Below are 26,238 nucleotides of genomic sequence, written 5' to 3' on the forward strand. Positions count from 1 at the left end.
TGGCCAGTCCTTATCTTCATGTTCGGGAACAAAGTACACAAATACACACCCCTTTCCGAAACGAAAGGCCCGGGGACTCGAAGAGAGGGGTGGGATCCCTCCCGGTCCAACTACACAATGGGGCAGCTTCACCGTAGCTCACGCCCCACCCCGCAGGCCCCACTCGGCTAGGGGTTCGACTGCTCCGGGCCCTGTCGCTCCTCCCCCTGCAGCCCTCGGGGGCGCAGCCACAGTCCGGCGCCTCGCTCGTTGGCGCTTTCCCTCCTCCTTCGTTGGGGAGCCGGAAAACCCGGAGCGAACCGGCCCTGCCCGGTGGCGCATGCTCAGTAGCGAGCAGGTTCAGTTCGCTAGTAGGAAGCTCGAGCGCTACACCGGCGTCGGCGGCGGCATCTCAGGGCAGCCAGATTCCGCAACGACGACCTCGGGCCTTTCCCCTCCCCCGCTAGACCCCGCGCCCAGCTCCGCCCCGCCCCGGGTCGCCAGCGTTTCGGGGTCCCCGCCGCGGGGAGCGGGCGCCGCGGCCGGAGCGTCCCTCCACAGCCCTCCCCCAGCCGCCCGCTCCGCCGCGGGGCCAGGCCGGGCTCGGGAGCGCAGTCCCGGCGGGCGGGCGGGCGGCGACCGCGGCGGAGGGCAACCCGGGGCGGCGCCGGCGGGCCGGGGAGGGGTGGGGGGCCCGGCCCCGGGGCGGTGGTGCGGGATGCCGCCGCCGCCGCCTCCGGGCTGCGTTCGCTTTCCGCGGCTGGTGCCTGTGTCGGGTAGGTGGCCGGGCGCGGGCCTCGCCCCCCAGCCCCCTCTCCGGGGCTAGCCCGGCCGCTCGGCGCCCCAAGGGGGCCGGGCCGTCCGGTGGGACCGCGGCCCTGTTCCGCGCTGCGAGCTCACCCTCTCGCGGCTCCCTGGCCCGGCCGCCGCCGCCCCTCTCCCCGCCCGGAGGCGCCCCGGGGGCACCATGCAGGCGCAGCAGCTGCCGTACGAGTTTTTCAGCGAGGAGAACGCGCCCAAGTGGCGGGGGCTGCTGGTGCCTGCGCTGAAAAAGGTGAGGAGCGCACGAGACCCGGCTCCCCGGCTGCAGCCTGGGCGAGAGCACCGGGCCCGGGTCGGGGAAGGGCTGGGGAGGCGGGGCGCGCGGGGCCGTCTTTCTTCCCGGTCTCACCGCCTCCCAGAAGGGACGGCACACTCGGAGAGGTTCCCCCGCACTCGTTGGCTCTCGGTGTTGACAGTCACCCCGTGTGGCGTGTGGGAGCTCTCCCTGAGGCCGCAGGGAGCCAGGGAGAGTTTGTCCGAAGAATCCAACCGCTGAGAGCTTGCCCTGCCCCTGATTCAGAGACGAGAGTTGGAGGAGCCTCAGTTTTCACTGGAGGTCAAAGCAGGCCGCTTCTCCGCCTTCTCTGTGCTCTCTCGGAGCTGCTGTCAGCCTCCGGTTTTAGGTGTCCTGTATGCTCGTCCTAGTGGGTTCAAGAATGCTCTGGCCGTAACGCTTGCCCTAAGTAATTGCGGAGCTCGCCTGCCAGCAGGAACATGGATGGCGTGCTTTGCTCGCCCTTCGTAATCGCTCTTCATTCCCCTATTCCTCCGATTTACAGGGGCGGGTGCACATGCCACTGTTTTCTTTCCTTCTTTCTTTCTTGCTTCCTCCCTCCCTCCCTTTCTTTCCCCCTCTCCCCCTCCCCACCTCCCCCTACCCCCACTCCCACGTCTCTTTCTCTCAAAACCTTGGTCCTGTCATTCGGTTTGTTGATTAGAAATTTTAGCAGTTCTGTTTCTTCGAGCTTGCCACATTGTTATCTAAAGTTATATACCCCATGATCTGTACTTTTACACGTTTTAGTATAATTACGAAATGTTACATTTTCAAAGCTTCTAAAGCAATGTTGTGACTTAATAAATACATTAAAACATCAGCAACTGATGTCTGAATGAATATATTAATAAAGGCTGTCAGAGTATTTTTGTTTTCTTTTAACCTTATAAATACAGGGGTAGCTTTACTCTCTTAATAGGTATCTAAATCGTCATTTCTCAAAAAATATTTCATGGTATCTGGTTAAAAATTAATTTTGCTCTTCACTCAGATTTGAGGTTATAGGGTACCCTTTTCTCCTAAACATTCATGCTTTTAAAAAGGTGTTTGATATTTCTCAGAGGCCAGCAACTTTTACTTTCCCTTTTGTCCCGTTCTCCCTCTCTTGGTATCTCAGAGTGGAAGCTATTTGGTTTGTTAGCAGAATTTGCTGGTATATTTCACGTGTAACTTACTGACTTTTTTGTTCAGATGTCTGATTAGTCTCAGACATCTCTGATAGTGTTCTCTAAGAAAAATAAAGGTGTGCCATATGCCTTACGTACTTTATTCTTTAGAAATCCTGTCAGGCTCTCACCCTGTTTACTTTCGCTTTACCTGCAAGCTTGCCATCTTAGCTTGTAGTAGATGGGGAATGGGAAGTCTCAGTGATTCCAGAAGCAGGTATCCTGACCAAGGTGGGTGTGGGGTGGGGAGGAGACAGAAAAATTATTGAAAATATATAAAAGAACTCGTAAAACACTATCAGTTTGGGACTCTTTTGCTTGGAGGCAAGCAACTCCTATCCCAGGGGAATCACCATGAAACCCTATCAGTTGAGGGTCCTATGAAGCAGTGAGATGAACATCATAGGAGTTAGCAGACCAGGCCTACCTCTGCCACACTGGTGGCCCTTGCTGAAATCTGTCCACAGAAACATTTTGTTTGGCTGGCATAGTGGTTTTTTGTTTCTAATGTAATTGCCACTATTTTTAAATGGGTGTTACTACATAAAATCTGAATCTTGAACTTTTCTTGGAGAATGGGAAGATCTCTCCACAGTGGGCCAGCCTTCAAGCAGGGCAGTAAGCTGCTGGAGCTGAGTAAATGGCTGCGCATCTGTCTCTGATTTACCACAGCCCCCACCAGCCCTCTTTGCTTATTTACATAACCCTGCTTTGACTTTAAGCAGAGATACCCTTGCATGGCAGTAGAAGTGATGGGAGGGGGTGAAAATGTACTCAATCTAGTTGATGTGTGAGATTTCTTCCAATTCCCACTTAAGATATCCACTAAAGATGATTTTAAGCCACCAAAGACAAGTTAGATATTTCATGTGGATCCCTCCGTATCTTCCTTTAGGCTTGTTGTAATTTGCAGATGCATCAACTTGTGTTATCTAGCCTGGGGCTCTTTGGATATGCTCTTTTCTTCACCTGGACTGCATTTGGCCTGGCATAACACTGCTCATCCTCTGGGCTCACTGGACCTCAGATCTTTTCTCAGATCCTCAGGCCCGAATTGGATAGTCTTTTAGTCTGACTGTTCTTTTAGCACCCTAACCAGGCACTTAACAATTCCTATTTTTTTCCTATTTAAATTCACCACCCCAATTAGATTGGATGGTCCTTGGGAATGGGGATGGTATTTTACCCTCCTTTCATCCTCCATGTATACAATGTCTGACACCTAGTTGGCACTTAAATTTCAATGAATGGGTAGGGAATAGCCAAGGAAAACCATCAGCTCCGTCCCTTCCACTTACTATTTAAAATTTTTTTTTCTCTTCATAGCTGTATTATTTCATTTGACTGGCTCAAGACTTTGATGTCATTTCTTACTGTCCACACCCAGGAAGAGCCTGTAGGTTCATTTTCCTTGACATGTTCATTTAATCAATTCCCTCCTACTCCAACTACACTTGGGTCCCCTTTCCCAGGCTACTGCTATAGCCTTTTAACTGAGTTCACTGCCCCCACCTCTCCTTTACTATTTTTCAGATTTCAGAAGTTAGAGGACGCTTTTGAATATGTCACACATTTGTTCAGAACCATCGATGTCTTTTGAGGGCGTAGAATGAAGTGTGTATTCTTTCAAATAGACTTAATGTTGATCAGTGATCTGGCTTCATCCTGCTTTTCTGAATGGATTGCCTATCCCAGTCTTTCATATACTTTATGCTTCAGCCAGACAGGACTACCTCTTTTCTTGAAAATTCCCAGAAGGTCTCAATGGATCCCACCTGTTAAAGTCCGATCTTATCTATTGCATGAGTCTGTCGTGCCTACTGCAGACCAAGTATTGCCCTCAGCAGTAAGGATTAAAAGGGAATTGACATTATCCAGAAATGACTAAGTTCTAACATGATGAGAAGTGGCAGAGGGTGAGTTTGGAGGGAAAAGTAGTTTATAGAGAATTTTTTAATGTTGAGCTAAGGAGAATGATTTTTACTTTGAGGGGATAGATGTCATTGAGGAACCTTAAATGGAATAACATCAGATTTCGATTTGAGAAAATCCACTTTGGCCATAGAATAGAAAATGGATTGCAGAAGAATGAGACTGAAGATAAGGAGAAAAGTTAGAAAGCTAGTTTAATAGTCCAGCCAGGAGATGATATATATTTGAATTGGGAGCATTTGAATTAGGATGAAAGTGTAGAGATGGATATTCTATAGTTGAGAGATGTTTAAAAGGCAGAATTGACAGGATCTAGTAACTCATAGTGATTGGGGTAAGTGGTAAGCTTAGGAGGACTCTTAAGTTTCTGGTTTGAGTGCCTTTAGTCAGGATAGAGAATGTAGGAGGAGTACCTGTTGGGGTGGAAGGAGTAGCATTATAAAATGAGTTTTGAACTTGTTAAAGTCCCTTCTGGTTATCCAGGTGGACTTGTAGGATTGGCAGTTGTTTGTTGGTATCTGGTGAACAGATTTGGGTCTTCTAGATGTGCGGGTGGGGCCATGAGATAGACGAAGCTATCCATTCAGGAGTTATACAACAATGCTCATGGCAGTTCTGTTCAGCAAAAAACTGGAAATAATCCAGATGTCTATCAGCAGGTGAATGTATAACAAATGGTGATATAGCCATACACTGGAGTACTTCTCAGCAGTAAGAAGGAATGAACTATTGATACATGAGACAACGTTGCTCAAAATAATTAAGCTGGTAACACCCCGTACTGCCCAAAACACCATAGTATATACTGTAAAATTATAGAAAGATGCATCTACAGTGACGGAAAACAAGTCAGGAGTTGTTTTGGGGAGAGGCATTTATGTTCATTTGTTTTTTTGATTGTACTAATAGTTTCAGGAGCATATGCATGCATTCTTGTGTGTGCTCAGTCGTCTAACTCTTTTTGACCCAGTGGACTGTAGCCTGCCAGGCTTCTCTGTCCATGAACTTTTCCAAGCAAAGACCACTGAAGTGGGTTGCTATTTCTTCCTGCAGCAGATTTCCCGACCCAGGGGTCAAACCTGTGTCTCCTGCGACTTCTGCATTGGAAGGCAGATTCTTTACCAGTGAGCCACCTCAGGAGCGTATTAAAATTTAACGCGTTATACAGCTCAGATATTTGCAATTTATTGTGTGTTAATTGTACCTCAAAGAAGGTGTTTTTAAAAAAGTGAATGAGGCCACCCACTGAAAATGATTAGAAGTAAGAATGGCTGGCATCAGAACTGGAGGAATAAAATGAACGATAGAGTGTAGGGAGGAGCAAAGGGAAAGGAGTGAGTGAAGGAGATTAAGAAGGCAAGAGTCAGGTAGAAAGAATAAGACCCTAGTGTCCGAGAAGCTGAGAATGTATGAGTTTCAAGGAAAGTGTCATTAACTGTGTCAGGCTATAGAAAAGTCAAATAAAGTACCTGAAAAATAGTAGTTAGATAATCTAACTGCTTATGTCTTATAAGTACTTCAGGTACTTATGTCCGGCAGTTTATGTGTGAGAATAGAAAATAGAAAAACAAACAAAAAAAAGATTAAAAAAACATGAAAAACGAGTAGCAAGAATATATATATATATATATATATATTTTTTTTTTTTTTTCAGATTTTTTTTTTCCCCCTTCAATCTTGTGAATGAAGGGAAAAGATTCTTCTGTGACAGGAAGGGGATTCAGGTTGCGGAAAACACTTGTTTTTTATTTGAAGGTGATGGAAACTTGTTATGTTAGGATGCTTTGAGGAAGTAACTGATGGAGAATGATAGTGAAGATACTAGTATTTGCCTCAAATTATTTGTCAAGCACTGTTTTAAGTGCCTCATGTGTTCCCTAATTCTCACAGGATACTATTATTGTGTCTGTTTTGTAAGAGAGAAAACTGAGGTTTGGAAAAGATAACTTGGTTACAGAGTCTGCATTTTAAAACAGTATTAATGATGATACGCTACCTCTGGCAGGAGTGATATCCTTTCTTCTGAGGTGGGAGGGGGTGAGATAAAATGGGTTTGTAGGTTGAGGAGCAGGGAGTCATGCTAGCTAGCCTCAATGTTCACGATGAAAGACAAGATCCTTTACGTAGAGCGAGGAAAGAGAAATGAGTAAGGAGCTTAAGTTTTGGAATTGCTGCTGTGGAGTTGGGAGAAGGAGCCAACCAGTGAATTAGAAAGGATTGCTGAGCAGTGTGGAGTGTGGAGAGCATTGTAGGTTTGAAGAGCATTCGTTGGCCTGCTGGTTGTGAGAGTTTCTTCCTGCAGCACCCATCAGTTCAGGTAAAGGGGTAGAGAAGGATTGTTGGTTGCTTGTGGCTGCAGTAGAGATGAAGAGAATAAGGGATATTTCAGAAGATTGAAAGTTAAGCTATAAGAGAGATAATGGAGGTGTAAATGAGAGCTCCATGGATGAGAAATCTCAATGAGTTGTAAGAGGAGGGTAAGGGGAGCAGATAAGGAATTATGATTAGAGATATTGATAATTACATTTTGGAGTTTTAAGATTCTAGAAATGAGGAAGATGAGACAGGGGGTCTGGACTGGTGTGTTGCATGCATGGATGAGGATGGATTCCACAAGGATTATGATGTGTGTTGTAGCAGAGAGGAAGAAGGCAGTGGCAGAGAGGTCCAGACATCACAGCAGTGACAATGCTCCAACCAAATAATAAGTGGCAGCTACTCCCTATAGTACATTTTTAAAATACAGCTATAGATGGAATAAAAAAAGTTTGCCCTTCATTTTAGAATATATTTATTTGTCTTGTAATCAAGTTTTGTATCCAAAACTTTATTATGAAAAATTTCAGATATACAAAAAAGTTCAGAGTTGCACAGTAAATACTCATATACCCACCTGGATTCTGTAATTTACAAGTATTTTACTGTTTGCTTTATCACATGCCTATCCATCCACCAATCCATCTTAACATTTTGAAGGATTTCAAAGTAAGTTGTGGACATCAGTACACTTGACCCTTAAACACTTCAGCTTGCATATCATTAACTTGGAGTTCACTCTTTGTTTACAGTTCTTTTTATTTTTCAGATAAAATTTATGTACAGAGAAATACACAAATGTTAATTGTACAGTTTAATGAGTTTTGGCAAATGAATACAACCCAAGCCTCTACCAGGATATGGAACATTACCAGCACTCCTGAAATTTTCCTCACGTGCTTTCTCAGTCAGTTCCTGCCCCCAGCCTCCAGAAGCAGCTGCTCTTCAGATCTTTTATCACAAGAGATGAATCTTATCTGTCGTAGATACCATATAAATAGAATTGTACAATATATATTTTTGGTGAGGCTTTTGAGGTTGTGTTTAATGAAGAATTCAGTCTTTTTTTTTTTTTCCTGTCATATGAATATGTCAAAGTTTATTAAATGGATGGATACCTGGGAGGTTTCCAGTTTGGGGCTGTTGAGAATAAAGCTGCCATGAATGTTCTTACTTATAGCTCGTGTTGTAGAAATGTTTTCATTTCTCTTGGGTAAATACCAGGAGAAATGGCTCATAGAGTAAATGTCTGTTAGGTTTATAAGAAACTTCCAGACCTTTTCTCAAAATGGTTGTACCATTTCATGTTCCCACCAACAGTGTATGAGAGTTGCAATTGCTCTACGTTCTTGCCAGTATTTGATGTCATTAGTCTTTAATTTTAGTAATTTCTATGGGTGTGTAGTGGTATCTCATCGTGGCTTTAATTTGCATTATCCTGGTGGCTAATGATATTGAGCACTCATGTTCTTATAGGTTATTCGTGTGTCTTCTTTTGTGTAGTATCTGTGTGAATCTTTGGCCCATTTAAAAAACTGGGTTGTTTTTCTTTATAGTATTGAGTTGTAAGAGTTCTTTGTATATCGTGGTTAACTGTCCTTTATCAGATATATGTTTCATGAATATTTTCTTCTGGTCTGTGGCTTGTCTATCCATTTTCCTAATGGTGTTTTTTGATAAACAGAAGTTTCTAATATTGATGGAGTCGAATTTATCAGGTTTTTTCTTTTAAGGTTGCTGTGCTCTGTCGCAGAACCCCTTGCCTGCCACCAAGTCATGAACACACGGTCCCAAGGCTATTTTCTAAAAGCTTTATGGTTTTAGCTTTTACATGGCCTGTGATCCATTTCAAATTAATTGTATATGATATAAGGTAGGAATTGAGATTTATTTTTTATGCTCATATCTAGTTATTTCAGAACTATTTGTTGAAGAGACTTTCCTCTCCCTGTTGGATTGTGTTGTTTCTGTGAAAATTGAATGAATACATGTTAGATATTTATGTAAATATATATTTAAATGTGTAATATATAAAGTAAACACGTATATATTTTAGACTGTTGTAGTCCATTGATGACTTTGTGTATCTTTCCCCCAGCACCACACTATTGATGACTAGATTTATAGTAAGTCTTAGAGTTAGGTGGTACAAGTCCTCCTTATTTCAAAATAATTATTTTAATTGTTGCTAGATTTTTTATTTCAGTACAAATTTTGAACCATCCTGTCAATTTCTACTAAAAGATCTTGGTGAGATTTTAATTGTAATTTCATTTAATCTGTAGATAACGGGATAGAATTGGCATCTTAACTATAGCAAGTCTTTGGATCCATGAATGTAGTATATGTCTCCATTTATTTAGTTTTAAATTTCTCTCAGAAACACTTTGAGTGTAGAAGTCTTACATGTCTTCGGTTAGGTTTAATCTAAAATGTTTTGTTTTTTGATGTTATTGTAAATTGTTTTAAAATTTTTTATTTTCCAGTTATTTGCTAATGGGTATATAAACAATAGGTGAAAATTTGGAGAGCAATAAAGTGGAATTGCAGGGTGACAGATGTGCTCAGGCCTAGAGAGAATTTAGTCCAAATGGGAGATGAAAGGGAGAGACTTCTAAGGGAAAAGAGAGAGGGAATTTCAGAAATTTTATATTGTTATCAATTGGAAGTCCTTAAATAAGCATCAGTGAGTCCTTTGGAATGCTAAAAATGCATGAAAAAGAAAGGCATTATGAAACTCAAAAAGTTGTTTAATAAAGATCATATATCCGAATTAAACAGAAACATGTAGCTGATTTTTGTATATTGATCCTGTAACCTTTGACCTTGCTCATTGTTGTTTTGCAGATTTCATAGAATTTTGATTATTTTGGCCACTGCCTGGAGCATGTGGGATCTTAGTTCCCTGACCAGGGATCCAAGACACCACTGCATTGGAAACATGGAGTCTTAACCCTGAACCGCCAGGAAAGCCCCTCCGTAGAATTTTCTACATAGTTATGTCATCTGCAAATAGAGATAGTCTGATATTTTCTTTCTTTTTCTTATTTTATTGACTAGGACTTCCATTACAGTGTTAAATCAAAGTAGTGAAAGTGGTCATCCTTGCCATCTTAAGGGAAAAGTATGTGATGTTAGCTGTTAGTTTCCATTGATGCTTTTTATCAGATTGAGGTTCTCCCCTTCCACTTTCAGTTTTCTGAGAGTTCGGGGATTTTCTGAAGTTATAAGTGGATATTGAATTTTGTCAAATTGTTTTTCTGTGTCTTTTAAAATAATCGTAAGCTTTTCCTCCTTTATTCTGTAAATATTATGGTAAATCACATTGATTGACTTTGAATGCTAACCTGCATTCCTGGATAAGCCGTAGCAGATGTGTGTGGTTTTTTTTTTTTTTTTTTAGTTTCTGCTTTGTGCTAGTGTTCTAGGCACTATGCTTGGTACTTTACATATTTATCTCTGTTCTACCCATTGACTTTTCAAGGTAGTAATTTTTACAGCTGAGTTTTATAGCTGAGGAAATGGATCCTCAGAGAGGCAAATTGCTCAAAAATCTTGTAATAGAACCAAGATTTGAACTTAAGTCTGTTTAGCTTCAAACACAACTCTTTCCACTGTACTGTGTTGCTTCCTTTGAGTAGGCAGCGTGATACAGAACAGTGGTGTTTGATTGTCCTGCACCTTAGATTTTAGGGAACAACTGTCTTAGGGGAGAAGGAGGCGAGATGAAGAAGGCTTTGAAACCCTTTGTGTTAGACTGAGAAACTTAGCTGTTTTACTTATTGGGGTTCTGCATACACTTGCATTTGACAAAACTATACTGCTGCATAAAACAGTAATGATTTTAAAGGTGATGGTGGTGGTGGTTTAGTTGCTCAGTCGTCTCCGACTCTTGCAACGCCATGGACTGTAGCCCGCCAGGCTCTTCTGTCCATGGGATTCTCCAGGCAAGAATACTGGAGTGAGTTGCCATTTCCTTCTCCATCTTAAAGGTAATAGTTAATGGAAAGATGGCATAGATCATAAAGGAAAAGGCTGAGAAGAAATGATCTTGGGATGGCAATAGGAAGCTAGGAGAGTATTCTAGTATCCTTATGTTTGGGAGTGAAGGAAGTAACATTTTAGTGGAAGTGAGAGTTGACCAGGTGAGGATGAGGAGGATATGTCTTCCAAGGGTTGGTGTTGCAAAGAGTCGCTGGAATCCTAGAGGAGCTCAGCATCTTAGGAATTCTGAGTAGCTGGAGTCTATTCAGTCTGAAATGTGGGGTCAGCTCTTGTGAATGAAATTATTGCATTTTATCTTGTGAGCAGTGAGGAACTATTGAAGAGTTTTAAGCCAGGTATTAATAATTAGATATGAATTTTAAAGGATCTCTGCTCTGTGGAGCATGGATTAAATGACTGTAGAACTGTAGGCAAGAAGGCAGGTTAGGGGACTTTTGCCGCAATTCATGGAAGGGATAGTGGTGTTCTTGACTAGAGCAGTAGCTGTGGGGTAAAGAAAAGTGGACAGATTTTAGCTTTAGAAGTAGATTGGTGGTTGAACGATGGGGTAGTGAGAGAGGATTCAAAGTTGATTCCCAGGATTCTGGCTTAGGAGTCTTAGTGGCAATAGTGATGAAAGGGGGAATACTGGGAGGAGGAGCACCTTTGGAGGGGAACTAAGAAACCATCGGTATTCTGGGAGTAACGCGGTGTGAGAGAATTGTGATGGGAGGAGTTTACACATTGAGGGTAGCCAAGTATGTAAGCATGGAAGGCATCTTTATTGGACTGTCCTTATTAATTATAGGCAGGTACAACCTGAAGATTCTTTCAGTGTATGTTTCAAATGCTGTCTCCTCTACAAAGGCTTTCTACTACACTTCCATCCCCTAAGTAGAATGAATATATTAATTTCTTTAGTAGATTGGAGAAGGAAATGGCAACCCACTCCAGTATTCTTGCCTGGAGAATCCCGTGGACAGAAGAACCTGGAAGGCTATAGTCCATGGGGTCACAAGAGTCGGACACGACTTAGTGACTAAACCACCACCATTAATTTCTTTAGTACTTTATGTGTCAATTTTGGTACTTAATGAAAATGTGCCCTTTTAAGTTTGTATATGTGGCCTCTCTCCTCCTCTATATCGGGAGCTATGTGAGAGCAAGATAGGAACCAAGGCACCTTTGTATTCCCTCCAGTGCTTAGCATGCTTCTCATGTATAGCAGGTGCTCAGCACACATGTTGAATTGTATGCAGCCCTGATCTTGTCCCTTTAAGAATGTACTTACTAATGAGCTAGGTATGTCTTAGTTGAGATTTTTAGCAGGCAAAGGCATTGGAATTGTCATGTTTGGTGTATCCTCTTTTAGCAAATAGGGAAGCAAACATGATGCTTTAGAAATAATTTTTTAAATGGCTAAATTAAAAAAAATATATAATGCTTCAAGGAAGAAGCAGATGCCAGGATGGGGTTAAGCATGCAAGAAGTTTATTAGAAGAAGTGCTTGTGAGAGAAAATGAGGAAGGAGCCAAGGAGAGTCACCAGGCTGATACAAGTCTGACTCCAAGTGAAGGAGAAAGGTAAGGAAGGAAGGAACTTTGGGTGAAAGTCGTAGTTCTAAGGAAATTTAACCGAGATCTCAGAAGTTCTTGAGCAGAAGTTGCCTATCACAGAAATTCCTCATCTTCCAAGATCAGGGCCATCTTAGTGTATGCCCATGGTGCTCTTTACTGGGAGCAGCCAGTGAGAAGCACGGCCTCCGTGCAAAGTGATGGATTTCAGAGTGCAGCAGCTGGGGCCCAGAGTCAGTTATTTTTCCCTAGAGTCAGAGATCTGAGAGGCTGATTCTTGTAGCCAGCCATGGTCATCTCTGTGGCTATAAATTGCCTGATTCAGGACAGGTGAATTACAGTATTCCCCCCACTTAAAGTGGTAATTTGTCCCCCCTAAGCTCCTTATGCTTTTGCTTTTTTTTTAAGATACCTTAGGCTGAGTTCCAAAAGTCGTAACTCAATTGTCATTAATAGTACACAGTTTGCTTTGTTGTTGTTTAGTTGCTAAGTTGTATCTGATTCTTTTGCAACTCTGTGGACAGTAGCCCGCCATGCTTCTCTATCCATGGGATTTCCCAGGTGAGAATACTGGTCTGTGTTGCCATTTCCTCTTTCAAGGGATCTTCCTGACCCAGGGATCAAACCCTCATCTTCTGCATTGACAGGCGAATTCTTACCTCTGAGCCACCGGGGAAACCTATGATTTGCTTTAGTAGTTATCAAATAAAGTTTGCATTTCCTATTCAAGTTGATTTCATATTCAACCTTAATGTACCAAATGACAAACAAAGCAATGAAGATGAAAGAAAACATGCAAATGATACCTATAATATGAACTAGTGAATCAGGAGTCCTTCAGGCACTTCAGGAGTACCTTGAATAGGCCAACCATCCAGTTATGAAGATGAGTGCTTGTGGACTTTGCTTTCTATGCTGGGCTACTTCAGGTAGACAAGCACAAATCAGTAAAAGAAGTTACACATAAAGTCAGATTCTGGAAATCACCTGTTGGAATTGGGGATGGAAGCATATACCAGAGAAAAGAAGTAATTTAAAGTTTTAGTTTTATGGACCCTGAATTACTCAGATGTTATTTTTAAGATAGATATTTTAAATTTATAATGGGAAGATGATTTTGAAAAGAGTTTCCTTAATGCTGCTTTCCTACTGATTTTGACTGGTGGTGGTGGTTTAGACACTAAATCATATCCAACTCTTGCCATCCCATGGACTGTAGCCCGCCAGGCTCCTCTGTCCATGGGATTTTCCAGGCAAGAATATTGGAATGGATTGCCATTTCCTTCTCCAGGGGATCTTCCTGACCCAGGAATCTAACCCGGGTCTCCTGCATTACAGGCAGATTCTTTATTGACTGAGCTGTGAGGGAAGCTGATTTTGACTGTTTGGTTTTATTCACCAGATTTGTTGAATATTATATGAGAGACATTCTGGACAATTGAAAACTAAAACCTCAGTTGTTGCTTTTATGAAACTTGTATCTGGTGATTAAAAAAAACTCTGTTATCTTCCCATATGTGTTAAAGCACTCTGATTCTACTTTATGGAAAGTTTGATTCAGAGTTAAAAATAAAAATATAAATTAAAAAATTTTTAATTTTAAAAATAAAACAAGTCTTGGAATTAAAAAAAAAAGTTTTAAATTAACAGAGACTTTTTGTAATAAGCTGACTTAAATTCTGGTTATTCTTTTATAATTCCTGAAACAAAATTTTTCCTTTTTATATAGACAAATCCCATCCTCTATTTTATTACAGTCTAAACCATTTTCAAGTGAATTGATTTCTGTGTATGGCCCAGTAGTTTGTAATGGAATGCACTTACTGCTAATTGCATTCACAGCTGTTTTAAGGACTGATAGGATTCTGGTTTCTTTACATATAATTAATAACTTTTTTCTTATTGTGGTAGAATATATTTTACATATATCCATATATATAACACAAAATTATCCATTTTAACCATTTCTAAGTAGTCTAGACTGCAAGGAGATCCAACCAGTCCATTTTAGAGGAGATCAGTCCTGGGTGTTCTTCGGAAGGAATGATGCTGAAGCTGAAACTCCAGTACTCTGGCCTCCTCATGTGAAGAGTTGATTCATTGGAAAAGACTCTGATGCTGGGAGGGATTGGGGGCAGGAGGAAAAGGGGACAACAGAGGATGAGATGGCTGGATGCCATCACTGACTCGATGGATGTGAGTTTGAGTGAACTCCAGGAGTTGGTGATGGACAGGGAGGCCTGGCGTGCTGCAATTCATGGGGTCGCAAAGAGTCGGACACTACTGAGCGACTGAACTGAACTGAAGTGTATAATTCAGTGCCAGCAGCTACATTCACAAGATTGTGCAACTGTCACCACTGTCTATTTCCAAAACTTTTCATCACCTCAAACAGAAACTCTGTACGTATTAAGCAATAACTCCTAACTTCCTCCTCCCTCAGCCCCCATAACCTCTAATCTACTTTCTGTCTTTATGAATTTGGCTGTTTGAGGTATTTAATGTAAGTTGAGTCATATAATATTTGTCCTTTTGTGTCTGATTTATTTTAGTTAACACAATGTCTTTAAAAGATTCATCCATGGTGTAGCATGTATCAGAATTTAATTCCTTTTTAAGGCTGAATAATACTCCATTTTGTATATATACCACTTTTAGTTTATTCATTCATCTGTTGATGGACACTTGAGTTGTTTCTGTCTTTAGGCTACTGTAAGGAATGCTGCAGTGAACATTGGTATACAAGTATTTGTTTGAGTTCCTGTTTTCAATTCTTTTGGGTGTACACCTAGAAGGGGAATCGCTGGGTCATTTGGTTTATATATTTAACTTATTTAACATTTATATGTTAAACAGTTGGTTTATATGTTTAACTGTGTTTAACTCTTTGAGGAATTATCATACTGCTTTCCACAGCAGTCACACCATTTTTACATTCCTACTAGCAGTGCACAAAGGTTCCAATTTTCCCATATCCTCTTGCACTTGTTATTTTCTGTTTTTTTTTTTAATTACTATCTTAGTTTATGTGAAATAATACCTCTTTGTATTATGTCTTGTGTTTTCCCTAATGACTAATAATATTGGCCATCTTTTCATGTGCTTGTTGGCCACTTGTATATTTTCTTTGGCAAATGTCTGTTCAAATCCATTGCCATTTTTAAAACCTATATGGTTTGAGTTTTTGTTGTTAAATTTTAGGGCATCGTAATATTCTTGATGTTAGTTCTTTATTGGCGATATGACTTGTAAATATTTTCTTTCATTCGAATACAACCAAAAATCTACTTTTCAGTTTCTTGATAATGTCCTTTGCACAAAAACTTTAAACTTTAATGAAGTTCGGTTTATCTTGAAACCCCACTGCTTTTTGTGTGTTGGTTTTCTTCTGCAACTTTGCTGAATTAATTTACTAGCTCTGGTATCTTTCTTGTGGAGTCTTTGGAATTTTTCTATATATAGGATTGTCATCTGCAAATAAAAATAGTTTTACTGTGTGTGTATGTGTGTGTGAGTACATATGGCTTCCCTGGTGGCTCAGACAGTAAAGAATCTGCCTACAATGCAGGAGACCCAGGTTCCATCCCTGGGTCAGGAAGATCCCATGGAGAGGGGGATAGCAGCCCACTCCAGTATTCTTGCCTGGAGAATTCCATGGACAGAGGAGCCTGGCAGACTATAGTCCATGGGATCAGTTTTCATTCCAATCCCAAAGAAGGGCAATGCCAAAGAATGTTCAAACTACTGTACAGTTGCACTCATTTCACATGCTAGGAAGAGTATGCTCAAAATCCTTCAAGCTAGGCTTCAGCAGTACATTAACTGAGAGCTTCCAGATGTTCAAGCTGGGTGTAGAAAAGGCATAGGAACCAGAGTTCAAATTGCCAACATTCATTGGCTCATAGAGAAAGCTAAAGATTTCCAGAGAAACATCTGCTTTGTTGACTGTGCTAAAGCCTTTGACTATATGGACAAACAACAAACTGGGGAAGATTCTTAAAGAGAGAGTAATACCGGACCACCTTGCCTGTCTCTTGAGAAACCTGTATGCTGATCAAGAAGCAACACTTAGAACCTTACATGGAACAACTGACTGGTTCAAAATTGGGAAAGGAATATGACATGCCTGTGTGTTGTCACCCTGTTTGTTTAACTTCTATGCAGAGTACATCATGCAAAATGATGGACTGGATGAATCACAAGCTGGAATCAAGATTGCCAGGAGAAATATCAGCAACCTCAGATATGCTGATGATACCACTCTAATGGCAGAAAATGAAGTAGAATTAAGAGCCTCTTGATGAGAGTGAAAAAGCTCACACACATACATGTTCTTTTTCAGATTCTTTTCCCTTATAGGTTATTACGAGTTTTTGAGTATAGTTCTGAGTGCTATACAGTAGGTTCTCATTAGTTATCTATTTTATATAAAGTATGGCACCCCACTCCAGTACTCTTGCCTGGAAAATCCCATGGATGGAGGAGGCCTGGTGGGCTGCAGCCCATGGGGTCGGTAAGAGTCGGACACGACTGAGCAACTTCACTTTCGCTTTTCACTTTCATCCATTGGAGAAGGAAATGGCAACCCACTCCAGTGTTCTTGCCTGGAGAATCCCAGGGACGGGGGAGCCTGGTGGGCTGCCGTCTATGGGGTCGCACAGAGTAGGACACGACTGAAGCGACTTAGCAGCAGCAGCAGTGTGTATATGTTAACATATGCTTTGTAATTGTTTTATCTTCTTGATGACCCTTTTTTCAACATACAGTGTCCATCTTTGTCTCTTGTAACAGTTTTTGACCTAATGCCTATTTTTTCCTGATATTAGAATAGCCACACTAACACTCTTTCTGTTTTCAGGGAATATCTTTTTCTATCTTTTCATTTTGAAACTATAGTTTTATGTATAAATTGAGTCACTATAGTCAGTGTATACTTTAATCATGTTTTTAAATCAGTCCTGCCAATCTCTGGCTTTGATTGGAAAGTTTAACCCAATTAAATTTAAAGTAGTGAGAAGAGCCCGACAGGCTATGGGGTCTCTGAGTCAGACACGAATTAGCAACTGAACAACAGCAAAAATGACTGATGAGGAAGGACCTCTGCCATCATTTTGCTTCTGTGTTGTTGTGAAATTTTGTACCTTTTTTGTTGCTCATTTCCTCCATTACATACTGGTTTCTTCTTCTCCCCCACCCCCATTTTATTATAGTGAACCATTTTGATTTCCTTTTGTGTGTATTTTTTTAGAAATTTTCTTTGTGGTAAATCCTTGTGAATTACATTTAACTCCCTAAATTTATAACAATTTAGTTTGCACTGATATGAACTTAGCTTCAATAGCATATAAAAGCTCTGCTCCTATACAGCTGAGTCTTACCTCCTTATACTGTTGTTGTCACAAATTATATCTTTATACATTGTGTATCCAGTATCATGGATTTATAATTATTTTTTTTATTCATTTGTCTTTGAGATTCCATAGGAAATACAAAATGGAGTTAGAAACCAAATATATATATAGTAGTATATAGTAATACCCATTTTTGTATTTGCAGGTGTATTTACCTATACTAGAGACCTTTATTTCATCATATGACTTTGAGTTGCTGTTTAGTGTCCTTTCATTTCAACTTGAAGGACTATCTTTAGCATTTCTTGTAGGGCAGGTCTTATGATATTGAACTCCCTCAACTTCTGTTTATCTGACAACATCTTAAATTATACCTAATTTTGAAGGACAGTTTTGTCAGATGCAAAATTCTTGGTTGATAATTTTTTTCTTTCAGCAGTTAAATGTGCATCCTACTGTATTTGGGCATCCATGGTTTCTAGTAAGAAATAAGTTGCTGACCTTATTAAGGACTCCTTGTACAGGAGGGGAATTCCAGTTGAACTATTTCAAATCTTAAGAGATGATGCTGTGAAAGTCCTGCACTCAGCATGCCAGCAAATTTGGAAAACTCAGCTGTGGCCACAGGACTGGAAAAGATCAGTTTTCATTCCAGTCCCAAAGAAAGGCAGTGCCAAAGAATGCTCAAAAGTGAGTGAAGTCGCTCAGTCGTGTCCAACTCTTTGCAACCCCATGGACTGTAGACTACCAGGCTTCTCTGTCCATGGGATTCTCCAGGCAAGAATACTGGAGTGGGTTGCCATTTCCTTCTCCAGGGGATCTTACCAACCCAGGGATCGAACCCAGGTCTCCCACATTGCAGGCAGATGCTTTACCCTCTGAGCCACCAGGGAAGTCCTGGTGAGTTTCAAACTACTGCACAATTGCACTCATCTCACACTATAGCAAAGTAATGCTTAAAGTTCTCCAAGCCAGGCTTCAACAGTACATGAACCATAAACTTCCAGATGTTCAAGCTGGATTTAGAAAAGGCAGAGGAACCAGAGATCAAATTGCCAACATCGATAGATCATCAAAAAAGCAAGAGAGTTCCAGAAAAACATCTACTTTTGCTTTATTGACTACGCCAAAGCCTTTGACTGTGTGGATCACAACAAACTGTGGCGAATTCTCAAAGAGATGGGAATACCAGACCACCTGACCTGCCTCCTGAGAAATCTGTATGCAGGTCAGGAAGCAACAGTTAGAACTGGACATGGAATAACAGACTGGTTCCATGGAGTACATCAAGGCTGCATATTCTCATCCTACTTATTTAATTTCTATGCAGAGTACATCATGTGAAATGGTGGGCTGGAGGAGGCACAAGCTGGAATCAAGATTGCCAGGAGAAATATCAATAACCTCAGATATGCAGATAACACCACCCTTATGGCAGAAAGTGAAGAAGAGCTAAAGTGTTTCTTGATGAAAGTGAAAGAGGAAAGTTAGAAAGCTGGCTTAAAACTCAGCATTCAGAAAACTAAGATCATGGCATCCAGTCCTGTCACTTAATGGCAAGTAGATGGGGAAACAATGGAAACAGTGACAGACTTTATTTTTTTGGTCTCCAAAATCATTGCAGATGGTGACTGCAGCCATGAAATTAAAAGATGCTTACTCCTTGGAAGAAAAGCTATGACCAACCTAGACAGCTTATTAAAAACCAGAGACTTTACTTTACCAACAAAGGTCCATCTAGTCAAAGCTATGGTTTTTTCAGTAGTCATGTATGGATGTATGTAGAGTAGTCATGTATGGAGAGTTGGGCTATAAAGAAAGCTGAGCACTGAAGAATTGATCCTTTTGAACGGTTGTGTTGGAGAAGACTCTTGGGAGTCCCTTGGACTGCAAGGAGATCCAACCAGTCCATCCTAAAGGAGATCAGTCCTGGGTGTTCATTGGAAGGACGGATGCTGGAGCTGAAACTCCAATACTTTGGCCACCTGATGTGAAGAACTGACTCATTGGAAAAGAACCTGTTGCTGGTAAAGATTGAAGGCAGGAGGGGAAGGGGGCGACAGAGGATGAGATGGTTGGATGTTATCACAGACTTGATGGACATGAGTTTGAGTAGGCTCCAGGAGTTGGTGATGGACAAGGAAGCCTGCGTGCTGCAGTCCATGGGGTCGCAAAGAGTGGGACACGACTGAGCGACTGACCTGAACAGTATGGGAAGAGTTGCTTCTCCTGCTGCTTGAATGGTTTTGTTTTTGTTTTTAGACAGTTGGTGTATAATGTGCCTTGGTGCAGGTATCCTGGAATTTATCCTATGTAGATTCTGTTGAACTTTTTGAATTTGTAGATTAATGTCTTTCATCGATTTTGGGAGTATTTTCAGCCATCGTTTCTTTACGAATTCTTTCTGTCCCTTTCTCTCTCTTCCCCTTCTGAGATTCCCACAATGCATGTTTTGGTCTGCTTGTTATCCTGCTGGTCCCTTACGCTCTGTTTACTTAAAAAAAAAAAAAAGCATTTTGAGCATATTCAAGTCAGTTTTAAAGTTTTTATCTAGTTAGTCTGATGTCTGGGCTTCTTTAGCTGGTTTCTTTCAGTTAATTTTGTTCCTTTCAATGTGCCATTCTGTCTTGGTTTGTTTTTGTTTTGTATGCTATGTTTTTTTTTTTTTTTTTTTCTTAAACTGGGCGTTTGAATAGTATAATGTAACTATTAAAAGTAGATTCTTCCCATTTCCCAGGGCTTGCTGTTTTGTTGTTTGTTTTTATTTGGTTTTGTTTTTGATTGTTGAAGGCTATATTAGTATGTTTGTTGAATGACTTTCCAAAGCTATTGTTTGTTTCAAATAAAGTATTCCTTGGTGTGTATAATCACTGGAGTCTCTTTGACTTAACTTGTTTTTCCACAGTGTTTTGACAGAGATTTCCTTGAGCTTCAGGAGCTAAAAAACAACCAAACAAATAATAAGAAAACCCCTCTCAGTCTGTACAGCTTGGCTCTGTACTGGTGCACTCTTACAGCAATTTGTAAAAATCGCCCGTGTGACATAGCAGTAATAGAGTAAGATTCAGATTTATATCCTGAGATTTGTCCATTGTGCTATGTGAAATCAAGTTTTCTTCTTTCTATGAAAAACAGTTTGTTTTGTTGTTGTTCAGTTGCTAAAGTCATGTTTGATTCTTTGCGACCGCATGGACTGCAGTTTGTGAGGCTTCCTTATCCTTTACTGTTATCTAACCATCTCATCCTCTGTTGCCCTCTTCTCCTTTGGCCTTCATTCTTTCCCAGCATCAGCATCTTTTCCAATGAGTTGGCCCTCTCCATCAGGTGGCCAAAGTATTGGAGCTTCAACTTCAGCATCGGTCCTCCCAATGAATATTCAGGATTGATTTCCTTTGAGCTTGACTGGTTTGATCTCCTTACAGTCCAGGGGACTCTCAAGAGTCTTCTCCAGCACGATAGTTCAAAAGCATTAATTCTTTGCTGCTCAGATTTCTTTATGGTCCAACTCTCATAAATGAATATGACTACTGGAAAAACTATAGCTTTGACTGTATGGACCTTTATTGGCAAAGTGATGTCTTTGCTTTTTAATATGTTGCCTAGGTTTGTTATAGTTTCCTTCCAAGGAGCAAGCGTCTTTTAGTTTCATGACTGCAGTCACTGTCAGCAGTGGTTTTAGAGCTCAAGAAAATAAAATCTGTCACTGTTTACACTTTTTCCTCTTCTAATTGCCAGGAAGTGATGGGCCCAGTTGCCATGATCTTAGTTTTTTGAATGTTGAGTTTCAAGCCATCTTTTTCACTGTCCTCTTTCACCCTGATCCTGAGGCTCTTTCATTCCTCTTCACTTTCTGCCATTAGAGTGGTATTATCTGCATATCTGAGGTTGTTGATGTTTCTCCTGGCAATCTTCATTCCAGCTTGTGATTCATCCAGCACAGCATTTTGCATGATACATGCTGCATATAAGTTAAATAAACAGGGTGACAATATACAGCCATGTCATACTTCTTTCCCAATTTTGAACCAGTCAGTTGTTCCATGTAAGGTTCTAAGTGTTGCTTCTTGACCAACATACATGTTTCTCAGGAGATGGTTAAGATGGTCTGGTATTCCCTTCTCTTGAAGAATTTTCCACAGTTTGTTGTAATCCACACAGTCAAAGGCTTTAGCATAGTCAATGAAGCAGAAGTAGATGTTTTTCTGGAATTCCCTTGCTTTCTTTATGATCCAACAATTGATCAATTATGATCAATTGTTGGCAATTTGATCTCTGATGTGTCTGCCTTTTCTAAACCCAGTTTATATATCTGGAAGTTCTTGGTTCACATACTGTTGAAGCTTAGCTTGAAGGATTTTGAGCGTACCCTTGCTAGCATGTGAGGTAAGCAGTTGTACAGTAGTTTGAAGATTCTTTGGTCTTGTCCCTTCTTTACAATTGGAATGAAAATGGACCTTTTCTAGTCCTGTGACACTGCTGAATTTTCCCAGTTTGCTGACATACCAAGTGCAGCACATTAACAGCATCATTTTTTCAGATTTTAAATAGCTCAGCTGGAATTCCCTCACCTCCATTAGCTTTGTTTGTAGTAATGCTTCCTAAGGCCCTCTTGACTTCATAATACAGATAATTTGTACTTGGTTTAAATTGTATTCTAATATTTGGTTTTTAAAATTCTTAAATATGGAGAAGGAAATGGCAACCCATTCCAGTATTCTTGCCTGGAGAATCCCATGGACAGAGGAGCCTTGGAAGCTATAGTCCATGTGGTCGCAAAGAGTCGGACACAACTTAGTGACTAAACCACTAACCAAACCACAGAATTTAAACTGAGTTGTCTGTTGTGTAATCATCAGTTCCTAGCTTAAAGGAAAAAAATAAAAAAATAAATAAAAATAAAATTCTTAAATAAAAAGTAGCTGGTAAAGAATCTGCCTGTAATGCGGGAGACCTGGGTTTGATCTGTGTGTTGGGAAGATCCCCTGGAGAAGGGAAAGGCTACCCACTCCAGTATTCTGTCCTGGAGAATTCCATGGACTGTATAGTCCATGGGGTTGCAAAGAGTCGGACACAACTGAGTGACTTTCACATCACTTCACTTCAGTTGATTTAAGAAGTCAAAGGTAATTTCAAGCCTCTTGTTACTCTGTTCCTAGAGAGCCCAGTTACTAGAGTTAATCCCAGAGGAGCTTCTGTATGCAAAATCTTGCGATTGACTTCATAGGGTAGTAAAATGGTAACTAAGATTTTTCCGTCCAAGTATTTATAATACAGTGATTGTGCATGCTCATTTGTGTCTCTTTGTGACCTCATGGAGTGTAAGCCACCAGGCTCCTCTATTCATGGAATATTCTAGGAAAGAATACTGTAGTGGATTGCCATTTCCTTCTTCAGGGGTTCTTTCCAACCAGAGATTGAACCTGCATCTCCTACACTGGCAGGCGTATTCTTACCATTGTGCCACCTAGGAAGCCCATAATACAGTGAATGGTAAAACAATTCCAAAAATAGATCCCATTTAAAGAACATAGTCTCTTCAAAAAAATGATGTAACACAAATGTGTAAACCTTTTAAATCATTGGATAAATGGTTGAATTAACTATGTTCTAGATATATACACATATATAACAGAACTTTGGGGAGATAAGGCTAGGGCAAGAAGTACTCCTAAATAGATAAAGGCTACTTCAGTATTTATTAAATATTTACATTTTTTAAAGTTGTAGTCTCTGAAATTCTGAGAATTGTACTTTCATTTAAATTAGCAAGTATACTCTTAGAAAAATCACAAATGCAACTGACCCTTGAATAACATGGGTTTGAACTGCATGGGTCCGCTTATACATGAATACTTTTCAGTAGTAAATACTACAGTGCAGTATTGTTGGTGGTTGGTTGAGTCTTCGGATGCAAAGGAACTGGGGATATGGAAAGCCAGCTCTTACATTACACATGGATAAACCCTCAAGTTGTCATATGGTCGGCTGTACCTCAGGAAGATTTAAGCTACATGTTATTTAGTTTATTTAGAGTGCTTTTCTCACTGTTTGTAAACTGAAATCACACCTATTCATGAGAGATTGAGAGTCTTAGTGGGTGGCAGCTGGAACAGTGGGTTAAGTACATGTAGTATATTTTGGAGGGGGGCAAGGCTTTATGGGGAGGTGTTGCACTGACGTATGTGGGACTGCATAACAAGGAATAGAGAGAGGAAGGTGAGACACTGATATCAAAGATGACGTTTTCATAGTTGAAAATTCTGACTGAGGTCACTTTGTATATGAGAAAGGGAAGTAATATGCTCTTATTCCTTCCTCCTTTCTTCTGCTTTCCTTTCTTTCTTCCTTCAAAAACCACAGGATTTCCTGTTCTCATCTTCTGGAATTCAAAGTTCTACTTTAGAACTTTGATTTTATAATTTAAGTAGACTTTCTGAGATTCTTGAGATTTAATCTTTTATTCTTTGTTTATTTTTGGCTGCAGTGGGTCTCACTGCATGCAGACTTTCTCTGTTTGCAGGGAGTGGTGGCTTCTCCAGTTGCAGGGCTGGGGCTTCTCAGGGGTGACTTCTCTCGTGGAGCCCAGGCTTCAGCAGCTGTCGCACGTGGCCTCGGTGGTTGCAGCTTGTGGGCTCTCAAGTGTTGACTCATAGCTGTGGCACGTGGGCTTAGTTACCTCACAGCATGGGGGATCTTCTGAACCCGTGTCCCCTCCACTGGCAGGCGGACTCTCAACCCCTGGACCACCAGGAACGCCCCTAATCTCCATTTATATGTCGGAAAATGTGTCCTCAGCATCAAACAAATAAACTATAGGAATAGCAGTGAGTTTGTAAGTTTGAAATACTTTTGAAAAGGTAACTTCCATTAAAAAGTCTTTTCTACCTTAACATTTCAACTGGTGGCTCAGACGGTAAAGAATCTGTCTGCAATGTGGGAGACCAGGGTTTGATCCCTGGGTTGGGAAGATCCCCTGGAGAAGGAAATAGCAACCCACTCCAATATTCTTGCCTGGAGAAATCCGTGGACAGAGGGAGCCTGGCAGGACTACAATCACTGGGATTGCAAAGAGTCGAACACAGCTTAGAGACTGAGCACAAGCACGATTAGTACTCTTGCCTGGAGAGTTCCACGGACAGAGGAGCCTGGTGGGCTGCAGCCCATGGGGTCGCACAGAGCTGGACGGGCCTGAATGACTAACACACACAAGCATTTCAACAATTAATAACAAATTTGCATAACATTCTTGTTTTATATTGTATACTAAAGTGTTCTTAATTTTGTTGCTACTTTACCTCGTACACTTACATGTTTGCTATTAAACTCATCAAAATTTAGTAATCTCTAGCAGCAAATTCTTGAAAATATAATTACTTTGTAAACTCATTTCAGTCTTTGGTAATTTTTTAAAATGTTCTTCATATTTACATTTTTGACAGTTAATATATTTTTCAGTGTTGAATATAACAAATATGAAATGTATCCTATTTCATTTTTTAAATTAAAAAACTGAACACTTTATAAAACTTATTTTAACTTTTAGGACACAGTCACAAAATTTAAAGCTCAAAAGACTCTACAGTGAAAATCTTCCATCTCATTCATCTGCTCTACTGTTCTTGCAGCCTACCTAGGGGCAAACAATTTACAAGCAGAGATTTTTCTGTGGTTAGCTTGTGTGTGTATACATGTATGTGGTGTTCCTCTGTGTGTTTTCTTTCTTTTACGGAGCACACCCTTTTTTTAGTACCCTTATCATTGCCCCCCACCCCCACCCCGACACACACAAATATATTTTGGAGACCATAGCAGTTAAGATTATCCCCTTAGTTTCTGTGGCTGCATACTACTATTTAGTTGTATTATAATTTATCGAACTAGTGTCTCTGTCTTTTATTAACCAATATGCAATACTTGCCTTCTGGTTTGTTGAAACAATAGGTCAGACAACATTTGCCACAGTAATGCCTGTGTAAGTGGGTTGCCATAAAAATTCCTGCGCCACATTCCTCAGTAGAGCACTCCTGATGAAGGTGACTGATTCTGCCATTGTCATCCAGGATATAGAATTTCAGAACAGGCAGCTTAAACCTTCTTTCACTTACACTTGTTTTTCTTGGGAGTGATGTGAGACTTCTTCCTTTTCTTTTCTTAGCACCACCACAAAGTTTAAAACATTAAGGTAAAGAGTGGACTCCTTTTGCATTGTAGTCAAAGTACATCCATCTTCCAGTTGCTTGCCAGCAAAGATCAGTCTTTGCTGATCAGGAGGAATTCCTTTTTTATCTTGGATCTTGGCCTTTACATTTTCTATCGCATCTGAGGGTTTGACTTCAGGAGTGATGGACTTCCTTGTCAGGGTCTTCATGAAAATCTGCATCTTGGCGATGGTTCCACTGCAAATGACGGGTCTGAAAGCTAACTTGTCCCTTACTGAGAACCATTGAGGTCATTTTCTGTCCTTTTGTTTTGTAAACACTTGTAGCAAAAACTTGTGTGTATGTCATATCATGTATGAGTGCAGTGTGTCTTTGTGTCTCTTATCCATTTTCTAATTGGATTGTTTGCTCTTTAACTGTTGAGTTTTGAGAGTTCTTTATATATATTTTGGATACTAATCCTTTGTTGGGCCTGTGGTTTGGAAATATTTTACCCACTTCTTACATTACCTTCTTATCCACTTTCTAGGCTCTTTCCTAGAGCAAAAGTTTTTAAGTTTTGACGTTCAATTTATCGGTATTTTCCTTTAATGGGCTTGTGTCAGGTCTTAAGTAATCTTTGCATATCAATGGATCCTGAAATTTTTCTCCTGTATTTTTCCCTACAAGCTCTATGGT

The 26,238-nt window shown here is 40.7% G+C and overlaps 1 protein-coding gene and 1 pseudogene across 2 annotated transcripts in view; one reads left to right on the forward strand and one right to left on the reverse strand.

The window, feature by feature from the left end:
- Positions 1–946: 946 nt before the first annotated feature.
- SOS1 (SOS Ras/Rac guanine nucleotide exchange factor 1) overlaps positions 947–26,238 on the forward strand; it is a 127,860-nt gene continuing 102,568 nt past the window's right edge. For both annotated transcript variants that reach the window (XM_068964664.1, XM_068964673.1), the window contains exon 1: positions 947–1,033. In XM_068964664.1, the coding sequence (XP_068820765.1) occupies positions 947–1,033 (87 nt within the window). The remainder of the gene's footprint in view (positions 1,034–26,238) is intronic.
- LOC138090729 (ubiquitin-ribosomal protein eS31 fusion protein-like) lies at positions 1,147–25,781 on the reverse strand (annotated as a pseudogene).

Source organism: Capricornis sumatraensis, chromosome 1 (genome assembly GCF_032405125.1).
Source record: "Capricornis sumatraensis isolate serow.1 chromosome 1, serow.2, whole genome shotgun sequence".
NCBI classification, from domain to species: Eukaryota; Metazoa; Chordata; class Mammalia; order Artiodactyla; family Bovidae; genus Capricornis; species Capricornis sumatraensis.